The sequence below is a fragment of the Cetorhinus maximus genome, unplaced genomic scaffold, assembly GCF_964194155.1.
Source record: "Cetorhinus maximus unplaced genomic scaffold, sCetMax3.hap1.1 HAP1_SCAFFOLD_457, whole genome shotgun sequence".
NCBI classification, from domain to species: Eukaryota; Metazoa; Chordata; class Chondrichthyes; order Lamniformes; family Cetorhinidae; genus Cetorhinus; species Cetorhinus maximus.
In genome coordinates this window covers 1-15,717 of record NW_027596401.1, presented here as the reverse complement: position 1 = coordinate 15,717, position 15,717 = coordinate 1, and the positions used below count along the sequence as shown (strand labels likewise).

General features: G+C 55.3%; 1 protein-coding gene across 1 annotated transcript; it reads right to left on the bottom strand.

The window, feature by feature from the left end:
* Positions 1-595: 595 nt before the first annotated feature.
* LOC144673742 (beta-1,4-galactosyltransferase 3) lies at positions 596-9,880 on the bottom strand. Its single transcript, XM_078535442.1, has 6 exons — positions 9,530-9,880; positions 6,967-7,202; positions 6,382-6,569; positions 4,768-4,890; positions 1,588-1,692; positions 596-765 (listed from the first exon to the last, which is right to left on the bottom strand). Exons 1-6 carry the CDS (start codon positions 9,795-9,797, stop codon positions 615-617), a joined length of 1,071 nt encoding a protein of 356 aa, XP_078391568.1. The 5' UTR covers positions 9,798-9,880; the 3' UTR covers positions 596-614.
* Between the last annotated feature and the right edge of the window lie 5,837 nt (positions 9,881-15,717).

Here is a 15,717-nt window from a genome sequence, read left to right as displayed (position 1 = left end):
GAGAGAGAGAAGAGAGGGGGAAGGAAGGAGATGGGCTCATGGGGTGCCGGAATGTGTCCCGTTAAAAGCTGCCTGGGAATCCGGTGTAACCAGTGATATCCCGACCCCACCCTCCCCTTCATTCCCAACTGTGCACACCTCCCACTTCCAAAGAAAATGCCATGGTGGAAATATATATATATATATATATATATAAAGATATAGATTCAGATAATGTGCATCTACAAACAAAACAAAACATCAAGTTCCAGACGAAGGCTGTGGCCCAGGAGAGATTCCCTTGTCAATACAGGAACGTCAACGAGAAAGAGGGGCCACATTGGTGGAGAAAATCCCCCTGACCCAATGTCAACAGGCAATTGTCACGTGAGAAAAGTGTCCAAGGAGAAAGTGATTAAAAACGAAGTTCAAGTCACCGTGACCACTGCATAACAAGACGTAACCTCCCACTCCGAGGTCCCTCAACAGCCTTGGCCTTTAGTTGGGGAATTTTTTGGTTTCCGTGGGTTCCTGAAGTATCTGAGTGTTGTTTATCACTCCGAGTCCCCCTCTTCCCCCCCAGACCCCGCCTGATTTCAGGAGCGGGTGGGGAGAGGGTTGGGCGTGGATGTAGGTCATGTAGCGTGCCAAAGCCCTTTCTCGCTGCCAATGTCCACGGTGATGTTGGTGTAGAGGGGCAGGTGGTCCTTGGAGAGGACCAGATACTCCAGGCTGTTCATTCCATCTTCCTTCCAAGACTGTCTCGTCTTTGCGAGCAGATTGAATCTGGTGTGGGGAATCAGAAAGAGAGACTGTGTAACATCCAAACCACCATTACCCCTCCCCTCAGGTAGACCTGCCTGCTGCAGAGTCATCCCAGCACGGGAGGAGGCCATTCAGCCCATCCAGTCCATGCTGTCTCTCTGTAGATCAATCCAATCAGTCCCATTCCCCCCGTTCTATCCCTGTATCCCTGCGAGTTTATTCCCCTCAAGTGTCCGTCCAATATCCTTTTGAAATCGTTCCTCGTCTCCGCTCCCACCATCCTTGTAGGCAGCGAGTTCCAGCTCATTACCACTCGCTTTGTAAAAAAGTTCCTCCTCACATCCCCCCACCCCCCACTGCCCAAAACCTTCAATCTGTGTCCCCCAGTCCTTGTACCATCAGCTAATGGCAACAGCTTCTCTTTGTCTACCTTATCCCGTCATCATCTTGTCCACCTTGATCAGATCCCCCCTTAATCTCCTTTGTTCCAAGGAGAACAACCCCAGCTTCTCCAACCCAACCTTGTAGCTAAAACCCCTCATCCCTGGACCCATTCTGGTCAATCTCCTCCCCACCCTCTCAAGGACCCTCACATCCTTCCCAAAGTGAGGTGTCCAGAACTGGACACAATACTCTAGTTGCACACTAGTGGAAAACTCTCCAGCGATCGTCACCACCAATCCTCACCTAGTTGAACACCTTCCTTACCGTTCATCATGGCCCCGTCATACATTGCCCCTAACTTGCCGATTTGGAGTCAGGTTACAGGGTGCAGTCCCAATGGAAGATGGGGATGGGCTGGGGTGCTGGTGGGGAGTGGGTGGAGTGGGGGGTGCAAGTCACCTTTTTGGGTTCTCCTCGTTCCCTTTGTCATGCGAGTGCTTAATCATCTTGTACCGGCCAAACTGCACTGCTGGGCGCACAATCATCATCCCGTTCAGGTAGATTCTGGAACAGGACAGGAATCAATCTCAGACCATCAGAAAACACACACAACTCCCGAAACTTCCCAGCACAGAAACAGGCCATTCGGCCCATCTCCTCCGTGCTGGTGTTCCTGCTCCACACCAGCCTCCTCCCACCCCCCTCTCCATCTCACCCCATCCCCATATCCTACTATTCCTTTCTCCCTCATGTGTTTATCCAGTTTCCCCCTTAAATACATCGACACTATTCACCTCGACCACTCCCTGTGGGAGCAAGTCCCACATTCTCCCCACTCTCTGGGTAAAGAAGTTTCTCTTGAATTCCCCATTGGGTTTATTAGTGACGATCTTATATCGATGGCCCCCTAGTTCTGGTCTCACTCCGACAAATGGAAACATCTTCTCTACGTCTACCCCATCGAAACCCTTTCCTCATTTTAAAGACCTCGATCAGGTCACCCCCGCCCCCCAAGCCTTCTCTTTTCTAGAGAAAAGAGCCCCAGCCTGTTCAATCTTTCCTGATAGTTATAACCTCTCAGTTCTGGGATCATCTTTGTGAATGTTCTTTTCACATTGTCCAGTGCCTCTATGTCCTTTCTATAGTATGGAGACCGGAACTGTGCACAGCGCTCCCAGTGTGGTCTAACCAAGGGATATGGAGACTGGAACTGTGCACAGTGCTCCAAGTGTGGTCTAACCAAGGGATACGGAGACCGAAACTGTGCACAGTGCTCCCAGTGTGGTCTAACCAAGGGATATGGAGACCGGAACTGTTTACAGTGCTCCCAGTGTGGTCTAACCAAGGGATATGGAGACTGGAACTGTGCACAGTGCTCCCAGTGTGGTCTAACCAAGGGATATGGAGACTGGAACTGTGTACAGTGCTCCCAGTGTGGTCTAACCAAGGGATACGGAGACCGGAACTGTGCACAGTGCTCCCAGTGTGGTCTAACCAAGGGATATGGAGACCGGAACTGTGCACAGTGCTCCCAGTGTGGTCTAACCAAGGGATATGGAGACCGGAACTGTGCACAGTGCTCCCAGTGTGGTCTAACCAAGGGATATGGAGACCGGAACTGTACACAGTGCTCCCAGTGTGGTCTAACCAAGGGATATGGAGACCGGAACTGTGCACAGTGCTCCCAGTGTGGTCTAACCAAGGGATATGGAGACCGGAACTGTGCACAGTGCTCCCAGTGTGGTCTAACCAAGGGATATGGAGATCGGAACTGTGCACAGTGCTCCCAGTGTGGTCTAACCAAGGGATATGGAGACTGGAACTGTGCACAGTGCTCCCAGTGTGGTCTAAACAAGGGATATGGAGACTGGAACTGTGCACAGTGCTCCAAGTGTGGTATAACCGAGGGATTTGGAGACCGGAACTGTGCACAGTGCTCCCAGTGTGGTCTAACCAAGGGACATGGAGACCGGAACTGTGCACAGTTCTCCAAGTGTGGTATAACCGAGGGATATGGAGACTGGAACTGTGCACAGTGCTCCCAGTGTGGTCTAACCAAGGGATATGGAGACCGGAACTGTGCACAGTGCTCCCAGTGTGGTCTAACCAAGGGACATGGAGACCGGAACTGTGCACAGTTCTCCAAGTGTGGTATAACCGAGGGATATGGAGACTGGAACTGTGCACAGTGCTCCCAGTGTGGTCTAACCAAGGGATATGGAGACCGGAACTGTGCACAGTGCTCCCAGTGTGGTCTAACCAAGGGATATGGAGATCGGAACTGTGCACAGTGCTCCCAGTGTGGTCTAACCAAGGGATATGGAGACCGGAACTGTACACAGTGCTCCCAGTGTGGTCTAACCAAGGGATATGGAGACTGGAACTGTGCACAGTGCTCCCAGTGTGGTCTAACCAAGGCTTATGGAGACCGGAACTGTGCACAGTGCTTCAAGTGTGGTATAACCGAGGGATATGGAGACCGGAACTGTGCACAGTGCTCCCAGTGTGGTCTAACCAAGGGATATGGAGACCGGAACTGTGCACAGTGCTCCCGGTGTGGTCTAAACAGGGGATATGGAGACTGGAACTGTGCACAGTGCTCCCAGTGTGGTCTAACCAAGGGATATGGAGACCGGAACTGTGCACAGTGCTCCCAGTGTGGTCTAACCAAGGGATATGGAGACCGGAACTGTGCACACTGCTCCGAGCGTGGTCTAAACAGGGCATATGGAGACCGGAACTGTGCACAGTGCTCCGAGCGTGGACTAAACAGGGGATATGGAGACCGGAACTGTCGTAATCATCTGGTTTCATGGCTTATATGAATATTTTAGATATAACTTTTAGGCTGGAGATTAAAAAGTGTTAAAGATAGATGATAAAGGCTGATTGAGAAACTGATGAACAACGCTAACGTGAATGAAAATCAAACAAGCCCGGGTTTAAATAATTACCCATGCTCATCTTACCAGGCCAAAGTTCACCGTGAAAATAAAATTTAACAATGGACACCCCACGGCTGAGATATTGATAGAAGGATAACTACACACATCTCAATAAAAAAATTTAAATTATTCATCTGGGACCCACATTTAAAGGAGATAGTTTGTAAACTTTGGGGTTTCTTGATGGACCCAACCAGTCTGGAGACAGGGCAATCATATTCATTCGAGAGTGGGTTACCGGATCAAAGAGTTGTGTTGAAGGTAAGAATGTCATTTTATATTTCTGTCTGGGACCTTCCCAAAGCAGGCCATGTTGTCACGGAGATGGGCTGTGGGGGGGGTTCGAAGGTCATCGTTGCAGAGAGGGACATGTCACCAAAGCTTCTCATCTTCAGGACAAGTGCAAGAATGCAAAATTTCAAAGAATCACTACAATTTATACTACAGGAGATGAATGAAGGCTGATTGTTGGAAAGTCATCTCTGATTGGCTGAGCTGTTGCCCATGGAGTGAGCAACGGGGATCTGGAGGCTCCCCCAAGTGGGTGTACCTACGCCACATGGACTACAGCAGTTCAAGGCTGCAGCTCACCAACACCTTCTCAAGGGGCAATTAGGGATGGGTAACAAATGCTGGCCCGGCCAGTGACGCCCACATCCCTTGAGTGACTATATGAATGAAAGCAAACACGTACCTGGAAGCTATGTCATCGTCTTCACCCCCCCAGCCCCAATAATTATTGGGGAATCCGTTGATCTTCATGTATTGATCAGGAGTGAGAGCAGAGACACCACCAAAGTAGGTTCTGTATGGTAACCTGCAAGAGGCAAACAAAAGCCCTGTCGGTTCACGTCACAAGAGAGTGGGGCTGTTGAAGACTGAGTCTACACTGGCAATCTCACACTCTGGCCCATCCACCATTCCCCCCGGGGATCACCACACTATCAGCTCCAGGCAAGCCCTCCCTCCCCCCGAGATTCCATTCCCTCCTGTGTACCCCCCACTGTCTATCCATTGCAGTTGGTTCCTCCTCAGGAGCAGAGGACCAGCATAGTGGTCGGCCCCACGCACTGACAAACTGCACCATTGCACACGAGCACGGTGCTTCGCAACTCCATCGCATCTGTAGGGGGCAGTCACACCAGGAGGAACAGGCTCTGAGGCCAGCCCAGTATTTACCCCAGGGAATTCAAGAGGAGGATGGAGTAAAACGTGTTGAAAGCCTCCACCTCTGACAGTGCGGCACTCCCTCAGTACTGACCCTCTGACAGTGCGGCACTCCCTCAGTACTGACCCTCTGACAGTGCAGCACTCCCTCAGTACTGACCCTCTGACAGCGCGGCACTCCCTCAGTACTGACCCTCTGACAGTGCAGCACCCCCTCAGTACTGACCCTCTGACAGCGCGGCACTCCCTCAGTACTGACCCTCCGACAGCGTGGCACTCCCTCAGTACTGACCCTCCGACAGTGCGCCACTCCCTCAGTACTGACCCTCCGACAGTGCGCCACTCCCTCAGTACTGACCCTCCGACAGTGCGCCACTCCCTCAGTACTGACCCTCCGACAGTGCAGCACTCCTTCAGCACTGACCCTCCAATAGTGCAGCACGCCCTCAGTACTGACCCTCCGACAGTGCAGCACGCCCTCAGTACTGACCCTCCAATAGTGCAGCACGCCCTCAGTACTGACCCTCCGACAGTGCAGCACTCCCTCAGTACTGACCTTCCGACAGTGCAGCACTCCCTCAGTACCGACCCTCCAACAGTGCAGCACTCCCTCAGTACCAACCCTCCAACAGTGCAGCACTCCCTCAGTACTGACCCTCCGACAGTCCAGCGCTCCCTCCGCACTGACCCTCTGACAGTGCAGCACTCCCTCAGTACTGACCCTCCGACAGTGCAGCACTCCCTCAGTACTGACCCTCCGACAGTACAGCGCTCCCTCCGCACTGACCCTCTGACAGTGCAGCACTCCCTCAGTACTGACCCTCCGACAGTGCAGCACTCCCTCAGTACTGACCCTCTGACAGTGCGGCACTCCCTCAGTACTGACCCTCCGACAGTGCAGCACTCCCTCAGTACTGACCCTCTGACAGTGCGGCACTCCCTCAGTACTGACCCTCCGACAGTGCGGCACTCCCTCAGTACTGACCCTCTGACAGTGCAGCACTCCCTCAGTACTGACCCTCTGACAGTGCAGCACTCCCTCAGTACTGACCCTCCGACAGTGCAGCATTCCCTCAGTACTGACCCTCCGACAGTGCAGCACTCCCCCGGTCCCACTCGGGAGCAGGTTCTCCTCACTTACTTGTAGCCGAACTTGTCCATGGCGATGGAGGAGTGTTTGGGATTCGTCTCGCACGTGTACAGGTTGCGATCGTCCTCGGGGATGAGGTCCACATCGTGGCAGAAGAGGCAGTTCCAATCTGCCTCCTTCATCGCCTCCTTGAAGCCCACGTTCAGCAGCTTGGCCCGGTTGAAGGTGTTGTTTCCAGCCTAGACTCAGAGAAAGGGAGAAAGTGTGAGAGACAGGAGTGCGCGGGGTGGGGGTGGGGGTGGGGGGAGAAAGAGTGAGAAATGAGAAAGCGAGGGGTATGCGGAGAGAGTAAAATCACCGAGAGAGCAGGTGACGGTGGGGACCGAACCTCGGCTTGTAAGACCAATAAGACATAGGAGCAGAAATTAGGCCATTCGGCCCATCGAGTCCGCTCCGCCATTCAATCATGGCTGATAAGGGCCTGTCTGTAATCTGAGGCTCGGGGGGGGGGCAGGCCCGATATTCTCTCGGAGCGATCCAGGTTCCGCCCTCCCCACACCCACCCGCCTCTGGGTGACTCCGCCACACTCCAAATCGCTCGCCTCCCTTCCTCCCCCCACACCCGGGGTCACTGACCTGGTGGATGATGTAAATGCCGTAATTCAGTTGCTGTCTCTGCAGGAACGGGTGGAGGTAGTAGAGCAGGTGCTTGAGGTGCTGCTCCCGGTTCCGATGGGGGATGATCACAGCCGTGCTGTGCGTGGACTCGCAATTGGGCGGCTTGTACTTCCCCCCCGCCATCAGGTAGGGGTTCCTCCTCTTCACCTCCTCCAGCGTCAGCTCCTTCGGGAAGCTCACTCGAATCGGGCCTCCTGTGGCGGGGGGAGACAACAACATGGGCAAAGGGGATTAGGCCCATTCTATATCGGAGGGTCAGCGCTGCACTGTCGGAGGGTCAGTACTGAGGGGGTGCAGCACTGTCGGAGGGTCAGTACTGAGGGAGTGCTGCACTGTCGGAGGGTCAGTACTGAGGGAGTGCTGCACTGTCGGAGGGTCAGTACTGAGGGAGTGCTGCACTGTCGGAGGGTCAGTACTGAGGGAGCGCTGCACTGTCGGAGGGTCAGTACTGAGGGAGTGCTGCACTGTCGGAGGGTCAGTACTGAGGGAGTTCCGCACTGTCGGAGGGTCAGTACTGAGGGAGTTCCGCATGGCTGCCGCTCTTCCGACATTTTACAACAGGGACCGCGGCTCCAAAACTAAACATATTCCATTTGGATCTGAAACGCTTTGGGGGAAATCGGGAGATTTCTCGCTCGCTCTCGCGATCCCTATCCCCACCATTCTGCCCTCACCATCTATCCTCTCCGCTGTGCCCTCTCTCTCTCTCTATCTCTATCCCACCGTCACACAGTGGAGCAGCCCACCCACAGAATCATTAACGCACAGGAGGATCCCATTTGGCCTGTCGTGTGTGTGTGTGTGTGTCCCCAATCTCTGCCAGAACAGCTCAGCTAATCCCACGCCTTCTCCCCGTAACCCTGCACATTTTCCCTCTCCTGTTAACCATCTCAATCCCTTTCGAAATCCCCCGATTGAATCAGCCTCCCCCACACAATCCGAACGTTCCGGATCCTCACCGCTCGCTGGGTGATAGAGTTTCTCCTCGTGTCGCTGTTGCTTCTTTGACCCATCGTCTTAAATTCTGTGTCTCCCCTGGTTCTCCACCCTTCCCCCCAGTGGGAACAGTCTCCCCCGATCGACTCTGTCCCGGACCCCTCATGATTTCGAACGCCTCGATCAAATCTCCTCTCGACCTTCTCTTCTCCAAGGAGAACAGTCCCAGCTTCTCCAATCTATCCACGGAACTGAAGTCCCTCATCCCTGGAACCATTCTCGTGAATCTTTTCCGCACTCTCTCTAAAGCCTTCACATCCTTCCTAAAGTGTGGGGCTCACTGGACACAATACTCCAGTTGAGGCCCAACTGGTGACTTCTACAAGTTCAACATAACCTCCTTTGCTCTTGTACTCTACACCCCTATTAATAAAGCCCAGGATACTGTATGTCTCATTAATCGCTCTCTCCACCTGTCCTGCCATCTTCAATGATTTGTACACGTAAACCCCCAGGTCCCTCTGCTCCTGCACCCCCTTTAGAATCGCACCCTTTATTTTACACTGTCTCTCCGCGTTTGTCCTACTGAAGTGAATCACTTCACATTTCTCTGCACTGAACTTCATCTGCCATCTACCTGCCCACTCCCTCGATGTGTCTACGCCCTTTTTGACGTTCCACGCTGTCCTCCTCACACTCGCGAGCTGTGGGGGTCACCTGCAAATTGTGAAACCGTGCCCCTGTACGCCGAGGTCTAGATCATTAACACCGGCAAAAAAACCAGGGGTCCCTCACACGGACCCCTGCGCAAGACCGCTGCAAACCTTCCTGCAGCCCGATAAACAGCCAGGAGCCGCTACTCTCTGTTTCCCGTCACTCAGCCAATGCCACGTCCATGTTGCCATTGTCCCCTCGACCTCTCAATGTCCCCGCGGGTCTGTTGCGTGTGGCACTGTATCAAATGCCTTTTGTAAGTCCGTGTACACCACATCAACAGCCCGGGCCCCAGCATTTATTGCCCCATCCCCTAATTGCCCCTTGAGAAGGTGGTGGGTGAGCTGCCTTCTTGAGCCGCTGCAGTCCCCGTGTGGTGTAGGTACACCCACAGCGCTGTTAGGGAGGGAGTTCCAGGATTCTGACCCAGCGACAGTGAAGGAACGGCCGATATATTTCCAAGTCGGGATGGTGAGGGGCTCGGAGGGGAACTTCCAGGTGGTGGTGTTCCCCATGTGTCTGCTGCCCTTGTCCTTCTAGATGGTAGAGGTCGTGGGTTTGGAAGGTGCTGTCGAAGGAGCCTTGGTGAGTTGCTGCAGTGCATCTTGTAGATGGTACACACACTGCTGCTACTGTGCGTCGGTGGTGGTGGAGGGAGTGAATGTTTGTGGATGGGGTGCCCATCAAGCGGGGCTGCTTTGTCCCGGACGGTGTTGATGCATCTGGATAAGCCTGCTCTCCGGGCAGGCTCCTCTCACGAGAGCTTGTGCCCTAAACTGGAACCAAAACGAAACCACCCATCGCCCACTCCACCTATACCAGGACCCCCCCCTAACACAACCAACGCCAGCCACCCCCTTCCGTCGCTTACCCAGGTACGGTGAGATCTGCGGGCAATACGGGAGCTGGTCCTCACTGGCGAACGGCCGAGTGATCAGGCTGAGGTTCAAGTAGACGTCTCCGACCCGGGAGGCATTGGGGTGGAAGGCCACGGGCGATGTCCCACCCCTCCACAGGATGCCGAGGAGATAGGCCACGCTCTGTCGGGACCCCTCGCGGTACAGAAGCACGATGACCATGAGCTGCACGCACACCAGGAGGGCGAGGTAGCGCACTTTGGCCGGGACCTTCATCAGCATCGTCCGGTTGCGTGTTGCCCCCGGCAGTGGCGAGATAATCCTTCCAGGCGCACGGCTAGACACTCAGTGGTGGTCCTGTCTTCAGCTGGCCATTACCCACCCGGCCCCCTGACCCCCTCGCCCCGAAATGCCTCCTTGGATGCCTGGGGTGAGGTTAAGGCAGGTCCAGCTGGTCTCTCGAGACGCCTGTTTCCCGTTAACAGTGACCTCTCAGGCCAGCGACAGGGCAGTCCCGCAGCACAGCAAGATCCCACTCCGCCACAAAGCTAACGGAGAGGGTCCGGGGGCACATTCTGCTGAAGGCACAAGGGGTGAGGCACTTGGAGCTATCACAGGACGGGATGGGCACTGCCCTATCCAAACGGGTACCAGCTCAACAGGCGATCCACCCACCTGGGAAGACAAAACAAACATCAAAATTCCAGGTGAAAATTCCTCAGTCTTCCCGTTCAATGGAGCCGTTCACTCCCACCGTACACAATCCCAATCCCAAACCCCTTCCCGTTCACTCCCACTGTACACAATCCCAATCCCAAACCCCTTCCTGTTCACTCCCACCGTACACAATCCCAATCCCAAACCCCTTCCCGTTCTCTCCCACTGTACACAATCCCAATCCCAAACCCCTTCCTGTTCACTCCCACTGTACACAATCCCAATCCCAAACCCCTTCCCGTTCTCTCCCACTGTACACAATCCCAATCCCAAACCCCTTCCTGTTCACTCCCACTGTACACAATCCCAATCCCAAACCCCTTCCCGTTCACTCCCACCGTACACAATCCCAATGGACCCAAAGCCCTTCCCGTTCACTCCCACTGTCCACAATCCCAATGGACCAAACCCCTTCCCATTCACTCCCACCGTACACAATCCCAATCCCAAACCCCTTCCCGTTCACTCCCACTGTACACAAACCCAATCCCAAACATCTTCCCATTCACTCCCACCATACACAATCCCAATCCCCTTCCCGTTAACTCCCCCTGTACACAATCCCAATCCCAAACCCCTTCCCGTTCACTCCCACCATACATAATCCCAATCCCCTTCCCATTCACACCCACTGTACACAATCCCAATCCCATTCCCGTTCACTCCCACCGTACACAATCCCAATGGACCCAAACCCCTTCCCGTTCACTCCCACCGTACACAATCCCAATAGACCCAAACCCCTTCCCGTTCACTCCCACCGTACACAATCCCAATCCCAAACCCCTTCCCGTTCACTCCCACTGTACACAATCCCAATCCCCTTCCCGTTCATTCCCACTGTACACAATCCCAATCCCCTTCCCGTTCACTCCCACTGTACACAATCCCAACAGATCCAAACCCCTTCCCGTTCACTCCCACTGTACACAATCCCAATGGACCCAAACCCCTTCCCATTCACTCCCACCGTACACAATCCCAACAGATCCAAACCCCTTCCCGTTCACTCCCACCGTACACAATCCCAACGGACCCAAACCCCTTCCCGTTCACTCCCACCGTACACAATCCCAACAGACCCAAACCGCTTCCTGTTCACTCCCACTGTACACAATCCCAAACTCAAACCACTTCCCGTTTACTCCCACTGTACACAATCCCAATGGACCCAAACCCCTTCCCGTTCACTCCCACTGTACACAATCCCAATGGACCCAAACCCCTTCCCATTCACTCCCACTGTACACAATCCCAATGGACAGATTTCCACCCCCACTTTGTGTGAAGATAGTGCTTCCTGACATCGCCCCTGAACGGCCTGGCTCCAATGTGAAGATTCTGCCCCCTTGTTCTGGACTCCTTCCCCGACCCAGAGGAAATAGTTTCTCTCTATCGACCTTATTCAATCCTGTAATCATCTTAAACCCCTCGATTAGATCACCACTTAATCCTCGAGACTCGAGGGAACACAAGCCTGGTCTGCGCAACCTCATTTATCTCACTTCTCCTTGATCTCATTCATAAGATGCGACATTTTTACCAGGTTTGGCTTGGAGTTTAACTGGAATAATTCAATGGAAACAAATATACAAGAAGGGAGGTTCCATCTGTTCCCACCTCCCTATCTGCATAACCTCCTCCAGCCCCTACCACCCTCCCTATCTCTGTAACCTCCTCCAGCCCCTACAACCATCTCTGTCTCGGTAACCTCCTCCAGCCTCTACCACCCTCCCTATCTCTGTAACCTCCTCCAGCCCCTACCACCCTCCCTATCTCTGTAACCTCCTCCAGCCCCTACAACCCTCCCTATCTCTGTAACCTCCTCCAGTCCCTACCACCCTCCCTATCTCTGTAACCTCCTCCAGCCTCTACCACCCTCCCTATCTCTGTAACCTCCTCCAGCCCCTACCACCCTCCCTATCTCTGTAACCTCCTCCAGCCCCTACCACCCTCCCTATCTCTGTAACCTCCTCCAGCCCCTACAACCCTCCCTATCTCTGTAACCTCCTCCAGCCCCCACACCCCTCCCTATCTCTGTAACCTCCTCCAGCCCCTATAACCCTCCCTATCTCTGTAACCTCCTCCAGCCCCCACACCCCTCCCTATCTCTGTAACCTCCTCCAGCCCCTACCACCCTCCCTATCTCTGTAACCTCCTCCAGTCCCTACAACCCTTCTTATCTCTGTAACCTCCTCCAGACCCTACAACCCTCCCTATCTCTGTAACCTCCTCCAGCCCCTACTACCCTCCCTATCTCTGTAACCTCCTCCAGCCCTTCCATCCCTCCCTATCTCTGTAACCTCCTCCAGCCCCCACACCCCTCCCTATCTCTGTAACCTCCTCCAGCCCCTACAACCCTCCCTATCTCTGTAACCTCCTCCAGCCCCTACTACCCTCCCTATCTCTGTAACCTCCTCCAGGCCTTCCATCCCTCCCTATCTCTGTAACCTCCTCTAGCCCCAACAAACCTCCCTATCTCTGTAACCTCCTGCAACCCCAACAACCCTCCCTATCTCTGTAACCTCCTCCAGCCCCTCCATCCCTCCCTATCTCTGTATTCTCCTCCAGCCCCTCCATCCCTCCCTATCTCTGTAACCTCCTCCAGCCCCTACAACCTTCCCCATCTCTGTAACCTCCTCCAGCCCCTACACCTCTCCCTATCTCTGTAACCTCCTCCAGCCCCTACAACCCTCCCTATCTCTGTAACCTCCTCCAGCCCCTACAACCTTCCCCATCTCTGTAACCTCCTCCAGCCCCTACACCTCTCCCTATCTCTGTAACCTCCTCCAGCCCCTACAACCCTCCCTATCACTTTAACCTCCTCCAGCCCCTACACCTCTCCCTATCTCTGTAACCTCCTCCAGCCCCTGCAACCCTCTGAGATCTCTGCACTCCTCCAATTCCGGCCTCTTGACCATCCCCCGATTCCCATCGCTCCACCATTGGCGGCCGTGCCTTCAGCTGCCTGGGGCCCTGAGGTCTGGAATTCCCTCCCTAAACCTCTCCACCCCCTCTCTCTCCCCCCTCATTTCAGACATTCCTTAAAAAGCTCCCCATGTGACCGAACGTCCAGGCGCCTGTCCCTAATATCTCCTGATGCGGCTGGGGTGGGGGTCAGACTTTGTCTGATTCACAACCCTGCAAGGCACCCGTTGTTGGACTTTGTCCGCGGGTTAAGGTGACACGACTAGGTGATCAGGTGGGGTACGAGGAGTGGGAGAAACATCAGAAGGAGCGATGGGGAATCTCCCCGGGAAACCGGGAGACAAAAATTGCACCAGTCGCTCTGGGAATAGCCCTTCAATGACCCCCAACATTCAGCACCAAGAGCGAACGAGGGAGTGTGGAAGTCCCTCCTGCAATGATACAGGGCTTTTGGTGAGACGGCGCCTGGAGCAGTGTGTGCAGTTTTGGTCTCCTGACCTGAGGGAGGATATACCGGGCTGGGAGGGGATGCCACAAAGGTTTCCCAGACTGGTCCTTGGGATGGCCTTTTACGAGGAGAGGTTGAGGAGACCGGGTCTGTATCGCTAGAGTTTAAGGAGAATGGGGAGTGTGCAAAAAACCCCTGCGGGGCTCAACAGGGTAGATGAAGGGTGGTGTCTCCCCTTTGTGAGGGAGGGAGGGTCTACCATCCCGGGGGTCACAGTCTCAGAGCAAGGGGCAGGCCCTTCAGGACCAGGATGAGGAGGAATTCCGACACTCGGAAGGCAGAGAGTCTTTGGAATCCTCTACCCCGGAGAGCTGCGGGCACTCGGTCACTCAGTATGCTCAAAGCAGAGGTGGATAGTCTTGTGGACGCCAATGACATCGAGGGATAGGGGGTGGGTCGCGCGGGAGGATGTCGGTGAGGCAGAAGATCAACCATGATCCAGTTAAATGGTGGAGCACAGGATCGAAGGGCCGAATGGACTGCGCCTATGTTCCGATGGCCCATTATAGTCCCACTCGACGGGCCGGAGTGATTTATTGCTAATGGCTCCTGCCAACTCCCGAGGGAACCCAACACCGACTATCGAGCACTCCCTCGCTGAAACCAGGTTTCCGCACAACTTGCTCAGGAGCCAAACTCTCCTCATCGAGCCCGACAGATCCAAACGTGAAGACCTCACTTGTCAGGATCGACATTGCCGACTCTCCACAGGATCCAACATTGCAAAACAAGATAGTCTCTCTCTCTCTCCCCCAACTCTCTATCACAAATAGTGTCAGATCCCACTCTCCCCAAACCCCCCCTTCCACAACTCCCACTCTCCCCAAACGCCCTCTTCCTCAATCCCCACTCTCCCCCAAACACCCTCTTCCTCAGCCCCCACTCTCCCCCAACCCCCTCTTCCTCAATCCCCATTCTCCCCCAACCCCCTCTTCCTCAATCCCCACTCTCCCCCAACCCCCTCTTCCTCAGCCCCCATTCTCCCCAAACCCCCTCTTCCTCAGCCCCCACTCTCCCGCAAACACCCTCTTCCTCAGCCCCCACTCTCCCCCAACCCCCTCTTCCTCAGCCCCCACTCTCCCCCAAACCCCTCTTCCTCAGCCCCCACTCTCCCCCAACCCCCTCTTCCTCAGCCCCCACTCTCCCCCAACCCCCTCTTCCTCAGCCCCCACTCTCCCCCAACCCCCTCTTCCTCAGCCCCCACTCTCCCCCAACCCCCTCTTCCTCAACCCCCATTCTCCCCAAACCCCCTCTTCCTCAGCCCCCACTCTCCCCCAAACCCCCTCTTCCTCAGCCCCCACTCTCCCCCAAACCCCCTCTTCCTCAGCCCCCACTCTCCCCCAACCCCCTCTTCCTCAGCCCCCATTCTCCCCAAACCCCCTCTTCCTCAGCCCCCACTCTCCCCCAACCCCCTCTTCCTCAGCCCCCACTCTCCCCCAAACACCCTCTTCCTCAGCCCCCACTCTCCCCCAACCCCCTCTTCCTCAGCCCCCACTCTCCCCCAAACACCCTCTTCCTCAGCCCCCACTCTCCCCCAAACACCCTCTTCCTCAGCCCCCACTCTCCCCCAAACACCCTCTTCCTCAGCCCCCACTCTCCCCCAACCCCCTCTTCCTCAGCCCCCACTCTCCCCCAACCCCCTCTTCCTCAATCCCCACTCTCCCCCAAACCCCCTCTTCCTCAGCCCCCACTCTCCCCCAAACCCCCTCTTCCTCAGCCCCCACTCTCCCCCAAACACCCTCTTCCTCAGCCCCCACTCTCCCCCAACCCCCTCTTCCTCAATCCCCACTCTCCCCCAAACACCCTCTTCCTCAGCCCCCACTCTCCCCCAACCCCCTCTTCCTCAGCCCCCACTCTCCCCCAACCCCCTCTTCCTCAGCCCCCACTCTCCCCCAAACACCCTCTTCCTCAGCCCCCACTCTCCCCCAACCCCCTCTTCCTCAGCCCCCACTCTCCCCCAACACCCTCTTCCTCAGCCCCCACTCTCCCCCAAACCCCTCTTCCTCAGCCCCCACTCTCCCCCAACCCCCTCTTCCTCAGCCCCCACTC